The following is a 12,541-nucleotide window of genomic DNA, read 5'->3' on the forward strand; positions in this document are numbered from 1 at the left end:
CCCCTTGGGGCCCCATCTTATCCCCGGGGGCCATGATTTGAACAAACTTGAATCTGCACTATGTCAGGAAGTTTTCATGTAAAAATCAGCTTTTCTGACTCAGTGGTTCTTGACAAGAAGATTTTTAAAGATTTTTCCTATATATTTGTATGTAAAACTTTGATCCCCTATTGTGGCCCCATCCAACCCCCGGGGCCCATGATTTGAACAAACTTGAATCTGCATTATGTCAGGAAGCTTTCATGTAAATCTCAGCTTTTCTGGCTTAGTGGTTCTTGAGAAGATTTTTAAAGTTTTTCCCTATATATTTGTGTGTAAAACTTTGATCCCCCCTTGGGGCCCCATCTTATCCCCGGGGGCCATGATTTGAACAAACTTGAATCTGCACTATGTCAGAAAGTTTTCATGTAAAAATCAGCTTTTCTAGCTTAGTGGTTCTTGAGAAGAAAATTTTTAAAGATTTTTCCTATATATTTGTATGTAAAACTTTGATCCCCTATTGTGGCCCCATCCAACCCCAGGGGCCCATGATTTGAACAAACTTGAATCTGCATTATGTAAGGAAGCTTTCATGTAAATCTTAGCTTTTCTGGCTTAGTGGTTCTTGAGAAGAAGATTTTTCCCTATATATTTGTATGTAAAACTTTGATCCCCCCTTGTGGCCCCATCCTACCACCGGGGGCCATGATTTGAACAAACTTGAATCTGCAATATGTCAGGAAGCTTTCAGTTAAATTTCAGCTCTTCTGGCCCAGTGGTTTTTGAGAAGAAGATTTTTAAATGACCCCACCCTATTTTTGCATTTTTGTGATTATCTCCCCTTTGAAAGGGACATGGCCCTTCATTTGAACAAACTTGAAAGCCCTTCACCCAAGGATGCTTTTGGCCAAGTTGGGTTGAAATTGGCCCAGTGGTTCTGGAGAAGAAGTCGAAAATGTGAAAAGTTTACAGACAGACGGACAGACAGACAGACGGACGCCGGACAAAATGTGATCAGAATAGCTCACTTGAACCTTCGGTTCAGGTGAGCTAAAAATGGTAGGAAAATGTGGATAATGAATAAGATTCACAAATGGTGTTGTGTAATCATTAGTGGTTGTGTTAAAACGTATTATGTGCGATATATATTTAAAAGCCAGGTAAAAACAATGGACCGAAGTGTCTCGGAGAGAAAAATAATGGGCCAAAATGTCTTGGGGCTGAAGTGTCTCAAAAATCTAGGACTAATGTCTGTATTCACACCTATGTTTAAACCTGGGTTACCTGTAAGACGGGCTCATTTCAGGAATTAGGGTAAACCTTAACCTGGTCTAGGGTAGGTTTAAATGTTAAAGTTAGTGTTATTCTAACCATGGAAGACCACACAAAGATGGAGCAGAAAGTAGATCTTATTGACCAACTGTTTTTAAGACGACCTAGAACTATCCGTGATAGATTAGATCCATTTCTTTATTAAGATAGGAGGATTTTCGTGCAAGATTCCGTTTTTGTAAACGTGATACTCTCTGTATTACGGACATGCTTGGATTTAAATGATCTAGAACCAAATCAGAGAAAACCTTTTCTGACCCAACTGAATCAAGAAGGATATACTTTTCTAGTTCTGTAAAATTTGGACCTTTCTTCCCAACCATTGTAATACCAAATGAAAAAAAAAAGCAAACAGATCAGGGGTTCAGGTAAACCTAATTTTATTTTAAGTGTGAAACAGAGCTGAGGCCAAAAATAAAAATTGATTTGTTTGATGTACTCCGACCGACCCGTGAAAATCGCCCCTACCCAATCATTTCTTTCAGTACTTTTAATTTTTTTTAAAAAATTGGTTTCCAGGGAAACATACATTGTTTCATTTTAAAGGTTTATATTCTCTAATTAACTTTTTTGATGAATGTTGTATAGCAATAATTATTAAATCTGTCTTGTCCAATGTTTAATGTAAAAATCAATAAATTTCTAAGTCTGCATTTTAATGACAATAATCAATTTTTTCGATACTGCAAAAATAAAAAAAAAAAATAAAAAATACCTACCTACCTACCCACCTTGAAAAATGGGGTCGGAGTGCATCAAACAAAAATATTTTTAATGATGGCCTGAGGTTTATGTGAACTCGGTTCAAATGGGATTTAAACCCGGTTTACATGAACTAGGCTTACTCCATAAATCTAGCTTACCCAAGACACAGGTGTTAATATGGGCAAAAGTGTCCTACATTTTGGGCCGAAACGTCTGGGCACAGGGGCATCTTATCCGCTCTGTTCTCTATCACACATATATAAATACACAAGGGAAGAATCGAAAGTAGCACACGATTTGTAAACAAAGTCATAAAACACCTTACTTGAAAAAAGTTACACAAATCCTCGTTTGCACTAATGCAAATGATGTCCTAGAACTTATCCAGACTCAAATATTCCAAATATTCCCAATGTAAATAGTTTTTATTCACATAAAATCCCAGCTTGCTGCACAGTTTTGAACTCTTAGGCCAAGAAAAGATAACTCTACTTCAGACGACAACTTCCGGTTTTTGGTTATATTTATCAATTTTTGAAAAAAAAATATCTATCTTATTGTAAGCATGGAGTTGACATACTTTTATTGTAATTCAATTAGCGTAATTCATTGCACAATTGTTGGTAAACAGTCGGGTTTAATTTTTTAAAAAAGGGGGGGGGGGGGGGGGGAGGGGGGATAAAATATAAGAAAAGAATTTGACTTTATATTACAATAAAAAAAAAAAAGTAATAATAATAATAATACAAAATAAATAAATAAAAATACTAGTTTCTTTAATTTGTATAAATTTCAATATATTCATTTATATAAAATTTATATATAATAAGAATATATTGTTTTGAAATTGAATACTTATATGTAACTCCTGAAACTAGACAAGTATGCTCAGTCGGCTTTGTGATATTTTTATTATGCTACTAACTTGTAGGCCTATATATTTTTCTATACTTATTTCTGGATTATATATATATATATATATATATATATATATATATACATATATTCATTTCAAGTTCTTGTCCATATTTGAATTTTTTTATTCAATGTGAAGGAAAATTATTTTAATTGCTCATCTGTTTCTCACATGTTATGGTAATTAAATGAATGACCCAGTTATTATATATTCATACTAACCATATAAGGGTATAATACCATTTAATTCGAGGGGGGGGGGTGGAATGGGGGGGGGGGGGCTGACAATTTTTAAAGTTAGATTATTCATTTATTCTCATGCCGTTAAAGGGCAAATTCTTCATTTCCACGATGATCAGAGACAGATTACCTATTTTTTCTTACCTTTAAAAAGGAAAATTACCTAACTCAAAAACTCTTTATTTTGTGTGAAGGGGGGGGGGGGGGGGGGGTTAAAATAGCACCAGACAGGGACAGATTACAGTTGAGGACAGATGATTTATTTTCATAATTTTTGAAGACATGTTATACATTTCTAAAATCTGCTTTTCTTTTGTAATATAAAGTCAAGTTCCTTTCTCATATTTGGTTGTTGTTTCTTTTTCTTATTTTTTTTTTTTTTTAATTTATTCATTTATTTTTTGTAATTCAAAGTTAAAGGAAAATCTATTGTATAATTGCCTATTATATTACAATATTTCTTTTCAGACACTGATTTACAAATTAACGCCTCTTTACTTTATTGATCCTTGATTTTATGCTACTCAAATATAGATTCCAAATACCGGAAGTTGTCGTCTGAAGTAGAGTTATCTTTTCTTGGCCTAAGAGTTCAAAACTGTGCAGCAAGCTGGGATTTTATGTGGATAAAAACTATTTACAATGGGAATATTTGGAATATTTGAGTCTGGATAAGTTCTAGGACATCATTTGCATTAGTGCAAACGAGGATTTGTGTAACTTTTTTCAAGTAAGGTGTTTTATGACTTTGTTTACAAATCGTGTGCTACTTTCGATTCTTCCCTTGTGTATTTATATATGTGTGATAGAGAACAGAGCGGATAAGATGCCCCTGTGGTCTGGGCCTTAGTGTCATTGGGCCGAAGTGTCCGACATTCGATTTTAAAACTTGAATCTCCACATGTCAAGAAGCCTTCATATAAATTTCAGCTTTTCTGGCTCAGTGGTTCTAGAGAAGATTTTTAAATGACTCCAACCTAGTTTTGCAATTTTGTGATTATCTCCCCTTTGAAGGGGCCCAGTGGTTCTGGAGAAGACGTCGAAACTCGGAAAGTATGAAAAGTTTAGACAGACGACGGAAGTCTTGATCAGAAAAGCTCAGTGAATAAAAATCATTATTTCTCGTCCCGTAGGAGACTAGTTTCATATGTCAAAAACGAAACAAAATTGAAGGGAAAACCACACCACATGAATCATGAATGACAGTTATGACTTGCGTTAGTTATGATGGCTGTCCAGCATGCGAAGGCAAAACATACGCCAACACCCGCGGCCTTTAACTATTTGTATAATACCATATAAATTAAGTGGGCACCTATGGGCTTACCTATGCATCGACGCTGCTGTCAATATATGCTGTAATGCAAAATATACAGTTCACAATCAGCCGAAACTGCTGCCTGTCCAACTTCACAGAATCTGACTTTTCGGCGGGAAATAACCCCGTGCAGCGGAAGTCGCTCTTCAATCTCCGACACTAGGCAAGTCGTACCAGATTTGTAAGTTAAGTAAATTTTATTTAAAGTCGGTACTACATGTATGTACATTCAATAAATCAACACAAGCTCCGTAGAGCTATTTTTACAAATACTCAACTTTGAAGAGAAAGAAATTCTTGATAATCATCTTGTTGGCAGAATTAAAGATGAGTTTATATTAATTTGGTGTTCCACCAGAGAAATTTGATTTCAATGAAAACTGTAGGATATGTACAAAAATATTTTGATATTGAAAACCTTCAAATTTACTGTATTTAGTCGAAAAATGCAGTTTCAGTAGAGAGCAATCTGAAAAAACATTTTTAAACCCTTGCTGATCGAACTCCATGGAGAGCCAAATTAACATAAACTCAAATATTGAAGATATCATCAATTCATTTGATGAGCGCAACAATTTAATTAAAGATCTCTTCAAATAATTAATGATATCTTCAATTCTGAATTATTGCGTGCATTAATTGAATTGATGACAGCATATTAATTCTTCAGCTGAATTGATGCGAATGAATTAATGATCTCTTCAAAAGAATTAATGATACTAACAATTGAATTGATGCACACTACAATTCAATTGAAGAGAGCAATAATAGATATAATGCTCGCATTAAATCAATTGATGAGAGCAATAATTGAAATTGATGCGCACATTAATTCATTTGATGAGAGCAATAATTAATTTAATGCGCACATTAATTGAAGATATCTTCAATTATTGAGTTTATGTTAATTTGGTGCTCCATAGAACTCGAACCCGCAATCTACAGTTCAGCAGACCTACTCGGCAAGGCAGTAATATCTGAAATGAATAGACAAATATTCAATCTCTACCCAGAGTTGTCGTTCCTTGCTTTCACTTGCACCTCTGTTAACGTCTCAAGATAAGCAATGTTATTCCACATGTAAATCCACTTTTTTACGGCTAATAAAACTAAGAACTATTTTATAAAATATCTGGAAAATGTAGGACAAGCAACTATTTGTATATTTTTTTCCATTACTATATATTCTTCATGTACCTATATCTATACCCTTACCAAAATGTAAAGTTTGCTGCAAATTTGCCGCAAGTTTGCTGCAAGTTTGCGGCAAACAAATCAGTGTGCCAGAGCTGTTTGCCAGAAGTGTGCAGCTAATGCCGCTAGCGGCATACAGTGTGCCACTAGCAGCATACAGTGTGCCACTAGTGGCACAGTGTGCCAGAAGTGCACCACAACTTTTCCTAAATGATACAGTGTGCCAGAAGTGCACCACAACTTTTTCTTTGGTATTCAGAATCAAAACTGTGTGCCAGAAGTGCACCACAACTTTTTCTTTGGTATTCAGAATCAAAACTGTGTGCCAGAAGTGCACCACAACTTTTTCTTTGGTATTCAGAATCAAAACTGTGTGCCAGAAGTGCACCACAACTTTTTCTTTGGTATTCAGAATCGCGTGCCAGAAGTTCACAACTTTTTTCTTAAAATTTTAGAACTGAGTCAGCAAGGGCACCAAAGTTCACGACTTTTCTTGAATATTTAGAATAAAAGAGTCATTTCAATATATCCATCACAGCATTTTCTATAATAGAACATATATGCAACATTTCTCGCACCCCTTCCATCCATCTTCTTGTCTTAATAGGAATTAGCGGTCATTTTGTCACCAAATATTGAATTCAATGAAAGTTGCCCTATAATAGTTATTATATATTAAAGTAATAATTACACTTGTATTTAATTATTTCCAACACCTTTTAACCTCTTGAAAATGATTATATGATTTTGGTGATTGAATATTATTATCTTGCAAGACAGTACAATTATTCTCTAGTTACCTTTGCATGCTGTCAGCAAAATGTAAATGCTGTTTTTGTTTTTATTTGAGAAATGATTTGATTTGGGTGCAGTGAATACATCTTCCGTATATATTTCTTTACATTAAAAGCGGTTATCTAACGTAGTTTTATTAGGGTTAATTCTCTTGTTTTTGTACATAATAAAAAATAAATGTTCTTATTAGTCATCAATATGTATTTCAATATCATCGAGAGATTTTGAGGGGGAAAAAAAGAAAATGGTTGTCATCATTTTCACAGCTATAATGTCCCTTTAAAATAAGATGTAAGTGCACATGCAGTGCAGGTATCTGAATTTTAATCTAATTAGAAGGAAAAAAGTGAAGAAAAAATATCTATATCTAAATAAATGGAGAGAGAGAGGGGGGTTCTTTTCTTTTCTTTATTTACATGTATATCTGTTGATTACAATTCAGATACTGGGTTTGTGAGTTGAAATTAATCAAATGAGAGTGGTAAAAATTCACCTTTATATCGTATAATTTACATATCAGGATTTTATCCAGGTACGTTATTCTGGTTTGTGGAATGCTAATTGATACTAAGTTAGAATAATCTAAGCTGTATACCAAAGTAGGTCTTCATGGGGCTTTACGGCTCTATGCATCGCAAATAGAGATCGGGTTCAATGCGTCGGGTGTGGGATTCACTCAATATTATATGCTGAGCGCGAAAGTTGATATCAACAGACGCCATGATGTGATACCGGTAAACATCTTGAACATGAATCGAGAACAGGAGTTGATGCAGATATTCTGAGGAGAATCTTCCAATCATTGAGTAAGTGATTTACTGTGTATCTTATAAATTCTCTAATATATTGTTCAAAACGAAACTGACCATCGCTCATTGTATGTTGTTGCGTCAAATCTTGCAAGTCAGTGTTTACGTTTATAAATTTACATGCTTCATTCAATTCTTTGAAATTATGTGGAATTTATTTTTTTTAAATTTCCTTTGTATGAGATTAGACTCCTTCTAGTTGCATTATCGTAGCCATCGCGGATTTTTTTTCTTCTTATACATTTGGACAGTACCATATAGGCACTTTAAAAAAATGGAGAGAGAGGGGAAAAGGCCGAAAAACAAACAAATAATTAGGCCTATTTCCGTAATAATTATGCTATTTTTTGTTTACTTTCTACTCGGGTTATATTTGCAAAACTGAATAGTTTATTCAGTAAATGGTGTTTTTTAATGAATGGTTGATTATTATTTTTATTCAAATGCTTATGATTTGAACCCAGATGTCCAGTTAGAAAAGTTAAACTGCATTATGATCAGGGATGTGACCTCCAGAATCTCAATTTTGTCACTCCCATCAATGCATATATACGTTATTAAAATGGATTGAAGATCTTGTCTTGGCAATAAAGTTGATTTGTACGTAAAGTCTGGTCAGCGTGATATTAACAGTTGTACATCAAATATTGCATTTATTAGCCCAATGGGCTATAACGCAACATTGATTATTTCTCGGCTTTGAAAATTGGTGGCCCCAGGTGTCGGGCGACGGTAATTACATGTACACACCCCTGAATGATTCCTCCTATGTAATAGACGCCTTGCAAACTTGTATATAGGACGGCCAATGGTATCTTGTAATTATTTACAATTTTATATCTTTTTCAGAATATATTTCATGATAGTCGTGAAGATACAGAAGTTGTGATGGTGTGTTGATAGGCTGTCTTCAACTTGCCATATCTGAGAGTTCCAACATGCAGGCCTGGATTAATGTGTATAAATCACTAATGAAGTTACTTAGTGTTATTTAGTTTTTAAAAAAGAATGACATTTCAATTTATACACACTTGCCAAGTGAATCTGATGAGACTGCTACATGTATTTGTGAGTAAAGGCACTCTGTCTTAACCGAAAAACTATTTACAGTTTATCACAACAAATGGATGGGACATTAGAGTTGTTGCGGACAATATGTGATTGTGATGACCAAGTACTGAACAAGTGGAAGATTAGAAGAAGGTCCAGAATTCAATCATGTTTTTTATTCTAAGGCACAGACAGCATGGAGATAGTCCTATTATTCTCCCATTCATCTATGATGGAGAAACTTGTGTAAATGTTTACAGTGTTCTCCCTAATAAGTGCTCACAAGTCTGTATTAATTTATCAGAATATAAAGTCCTTCACAGTACTGACTTTAAAATTAATGTAGATTGTCTCCAGATATTTCTGAGGAAAAGTGCATAGTTTACATGTGTGAATTTTGAATATATTTCATTCTTGTCTGCAAATGTTGCCGAAACCTGTCATTGATGCACAATGCACATAGTCATGTTATGCAAATGATAGACCTCCTCTTTAATTACATGTCCTTAAGATCATGTCAACTCCTTTGTCTTAATTGTATATACAATTCTAGCATTTATAGCATCATTTGTATAGCACTTGCTAGTTTAATAAGGATTTTATTTTTTTAAAACTTTCATTTGACATGATTGATCTAAAACGGCCAAAATTCACAAATCTATTTAAATCACGTGACCTTAGGCCAGAAAAGTGCCACAGTGGGTTGATTTTTTTCTCTTGGATCTTGAAAGAAATTCTTTATGCAGCAGTTTCCAAATAAAATGTACTCTCATGGCCAGGGTGGGACTTCACCGAGAACTTTTTAACATTGCACAATGCAATATTTGTGGATTAGAAACTGTTGCAGTTTCTTTAAGTTTTCTCTCACATCTTGTTATAATTATATTTTATATTTTTGGTCGGGTTGCACAATGTGCAAACAGTTTATAAAATGGTGAAGGACTGGTGGGCAAGCGACAATAGCGTCCCTGTAATAGTACCTACTTTGTGTAATCAACTCCTTTCACACCTCTCACTTGATGTTCCTCAAACTTTGTACAGTTGTTAGGGATACATTGAAGATGTGCGTGTACCTTTTTGAAAGTGATCAGACATTTTTTGAAAAATTTACATGTAGTTAAACTTCGTCATTTTTTAAGCATTTCTTTAATCGACAGTACCTATTTTGTGTAATCAACTCCTCGTATACCTCTAATTTGACATTCCTCAAACTGTGTACAGTTGTTATGAATACATTGAAGATGTGCATATGTGTTTTTGAAAGTGATCAGACATTTTAAAAAAAAAATGTACATGTAGTTGAACTTAAGTCATTTTAAAGCATTTCTTGAATAGATGGTAACTATTTTGTGTAATCAAATCCTCATGCACCTCTAACTTGACATTCCTTAAACTTTGTACAGTTGTTATGAACACATTGAAGATGTGCATGCGTCTTTTTGAAAATGATTAGACTTTTTTTTTTTTTAAATTACGTGTAGTTGAACTTGGTCATTTTTTATGCATTTCTTGAATAGATGGTACCTATTTTGTGTGATCAACTCGTGCACATCTAAATTGATATTTCTCAAACTTTGTACAGTAGTTATGGACACATTGAAGATCTTTTTGAAAGTGATCAGACTTTTTTCAAAAAAATTACATTTAGTTGAACTTTGTCATTTTTTAAAAACATTTCCTGAATAGATGGTACCTATTTTTTGTAATCAACTCCTCTTACAGCATTTATTTGACATTCTTCAGACCTTGAACAGCTGTTATGGAAGCATTGGAAATGTGCATGTGTCTTTTCGGAAGTGATCAGGCATTCTTTGAAAAATTTACATGTGCATGGTGAAGTTGAACTTAGTTATTTTTTAAGCATGGTACTTTATGTAGCCAACTCAGCTTTTACTTAACATTTTCCAGACCCTGTACATTATAGATGTTATAAAAACATTGAAGATACATGTTAACATTTTAAAAATGCTTCTTTTTTTTTTGTTGTTGAAAAATTCTACCTTTAATTTGTCATTTTTCCAGTATGTTTCTACTGTTGTTCCTATGATAGATAACATATTTTACAAGAACCTGGTCATTTCTGTTTTTGAATCTCTCTTTTTTTTAATTAGTATTTTTGAATATATGTTAATTACTTGATATGTCATTGTTCTTGAATTATATTAATTGAATTATTATTGTGTTTTTGTTTTGTAATATGACAGTTTATATAGGATCCCTTAATTTCGAGCAGACAGTGTCAGAAGTGTGCCGCAAGTTTGCTGCAAACAGTGTGCCAGAAGTGTGCAGCAAGAGTGTGCTGCAAGTTTGCCGCAAACTGTGTGCCAGAGGAAAAATTTGCATACGAAAAGTATACTTGCGGCAAATGTGCCGCACACTGTGTGCCAGAAGTGTGCAGCAAGTGTGTGCCGCAAGTTTGCTGCAAACTGTGTGCCAGAGGAAAAATTTGCATACGAAAAGTATACTTGCGGCAAATATGCCGCACACTGTGCCAGAAGTGTGCAGCAAGTGTGTGCCGCAACTGTGCCACAAACTGTGTGCCAGAGGAAAAATTTGCATACGAAAAGTATACTTGCGGCAAATGTGCCGCAACTAGTTGCGGCAAACTTGCCGCAAATGCGCTGCAAATTTGCAGCAACTGTGTGCCAGAGGGCTTATATTTTGGTAAGGGTAGGCCTGGTGCAATAGAACTACCCAATATCTACGTTTCAACCCAAATCAATGCTTCTTGTGTCACAAATAGACTTGACATCTGCTCAATATTTATTTATTTACGTCAAAACCATACTTTATTTGAGCATACGTGCCATTTTACAAAAATCTTGTAAAACCCTTGAGACGTTTACAGAGGTGTAAGTGAGTGTAAGGAACGATAACTCTGGGTAGAGATTGACAAATATTGTTGATATCATAGTTTCATTCATGGTTTTTAAGTAAGTCAGCCATTATGACGATGTAGAATACCTCCTTAAAATATGCCGAGTAATTGATATCTACTGTTATTCTTTTTGGTTTTTGTGAACTTTTGAAGCACACCTCGTAGTTCGTAGGAAGAAATAAATATTGTGGACAATCTAATTAACTCATCAAAACTTTGCGGAAATCATATGACTGCATGTTCAATATTTTCAAGTTCCCATTACTAAATTCTTCGATTTGGAGGCATATAACAAATTTCACCCCTCCGGATGATAACATATGTATTGTTCTTGGTTCAAAGATCTAACCTAAGTGATTATTTTTTTTTTTTAAAAACACAGAACCAGATCTATAAATCCAGCTGAAATTACATTAATTTATCTATAATAATTAACCAGATGAAAGAGACAAAACCCATATAAACAAATATTTGTAAACATTTAATATTTATTTAAAGTTATTCAGGGATAAGTGAATCTGGAGTTAAAATTATGGCCTGAACCAAACTTCACTTGAAACTTGCATAACACACTCTCTGGTGAGAGAATGATATGGTCCAAAATGTACATTATAACCAAAATCCAAAATTTTCCAGCCAGAATGCTAAATTCCATTTGGTTTTTTTACGTGCCGTCAAGAATTTTTCAACAGCTGTAAGTGAATTAATTTACCACAAGTTTAGACCTATGCTTAGCGCTCAGGGCCGTAGCAGTGAGGGTTCTTATTTTTTATCGTGCCAACATCTGTCGCGACGCGGTACCTGTTTTCAAGGTCATATCCAAAAAAACTGTGATTCCCACTTCTAAATGCAGAGTGTTTGGAGAAGGAGCATTCACTACCTATGTTAACGCCTTAGGTTTGATGCAGCCATGGCACGAGCGGGGCTTGAACTCTCGACCTTCCAGTTACAAAGCATATGCTCTACCACTGAGCTAGTCATGCTAATAACGAGAACCAAAATTATGCGACTCTGGCACAAACATGCATCTGTTACTGCTCTGTGTATGGACAGTGCAGAAAGAGAGGCAAAGTTGTTTAAATTCAACAAGCAAAACCCACTGGTCTCTAAAAACCTCAATGTCACAAGGACTTGGAAAAGGGATGGGAGAGATACCTTTCATCTGAATAATATTCTAAATCCTCTTTATCCAAGCATGTTTTATCATGACAAGTTTGGTGGCACTGTTGTTCTGTAGAAGTCAAAAATGGGCGGACGGACAGATGAACAACAGATACTCAGAAAAACTCACTTGAGCTTGTAGCTCAAGTGAGCTAATTTAAAATG

The 12,541-nt window shown here is 34.6% G+C and overlaps 1 protein-coding gene and 1 long non-coding RNA gene across 2 annotated transcripts in view; one reads left to right on the forward strand and one right to left on the reverse strand.

Annotated features, from left to right (window-relative positions):
* LOC125655559 (uncharacterized) overlaps positions 1 to 4,648 on the reverse strand; it is a 10,086-nt gene extending 5,438 nt beyond the window's left edge. The window contains exon 1 of the mRNA XM_048885883.2: positions 4,499 to 4,648. Coding sequence (XP_048741840.1) covers positions 4,499 to 4,506 — 8 coding nt within the window. The 5' untranslated portion in view covers positions 4,507 to 4,648. The remainder of the gene's footprint in view (positions 1 to 4,498) is intronic.
* A 1,625-nt stretch (positions 4,649 to 6,273) lies between these two features.
* LOC125658298 (uncharacterized) lies at positions 6,274 to 9,797 on the forward strand. The gene is made up of 2 exons (XR_008796807.1): positions 6,274 to 7,284; positions 8,137 to 9,797. It is a non-coding gene; the product is annotated as an uncharacterized LOC125658298 (long non-coding RNA).
* The last annotated feature ends 2,744 nt before the right edge of the window (positions 9,798 to 12,541 follow it).

This window comes from Ostrea edulis, chromosome 7 (genome assembly GCF_947568905.1).
Source record: "Ostrea edulis chromosome 7, xbOstEdul1.1, whole genome shotgun sequence".
Lineage (NCBI taxonomy): Eukaryota > Metazoa > Mollusca > Bivalvia > Ostreida > Ostreidae > Ostrea > Ostrea edulis.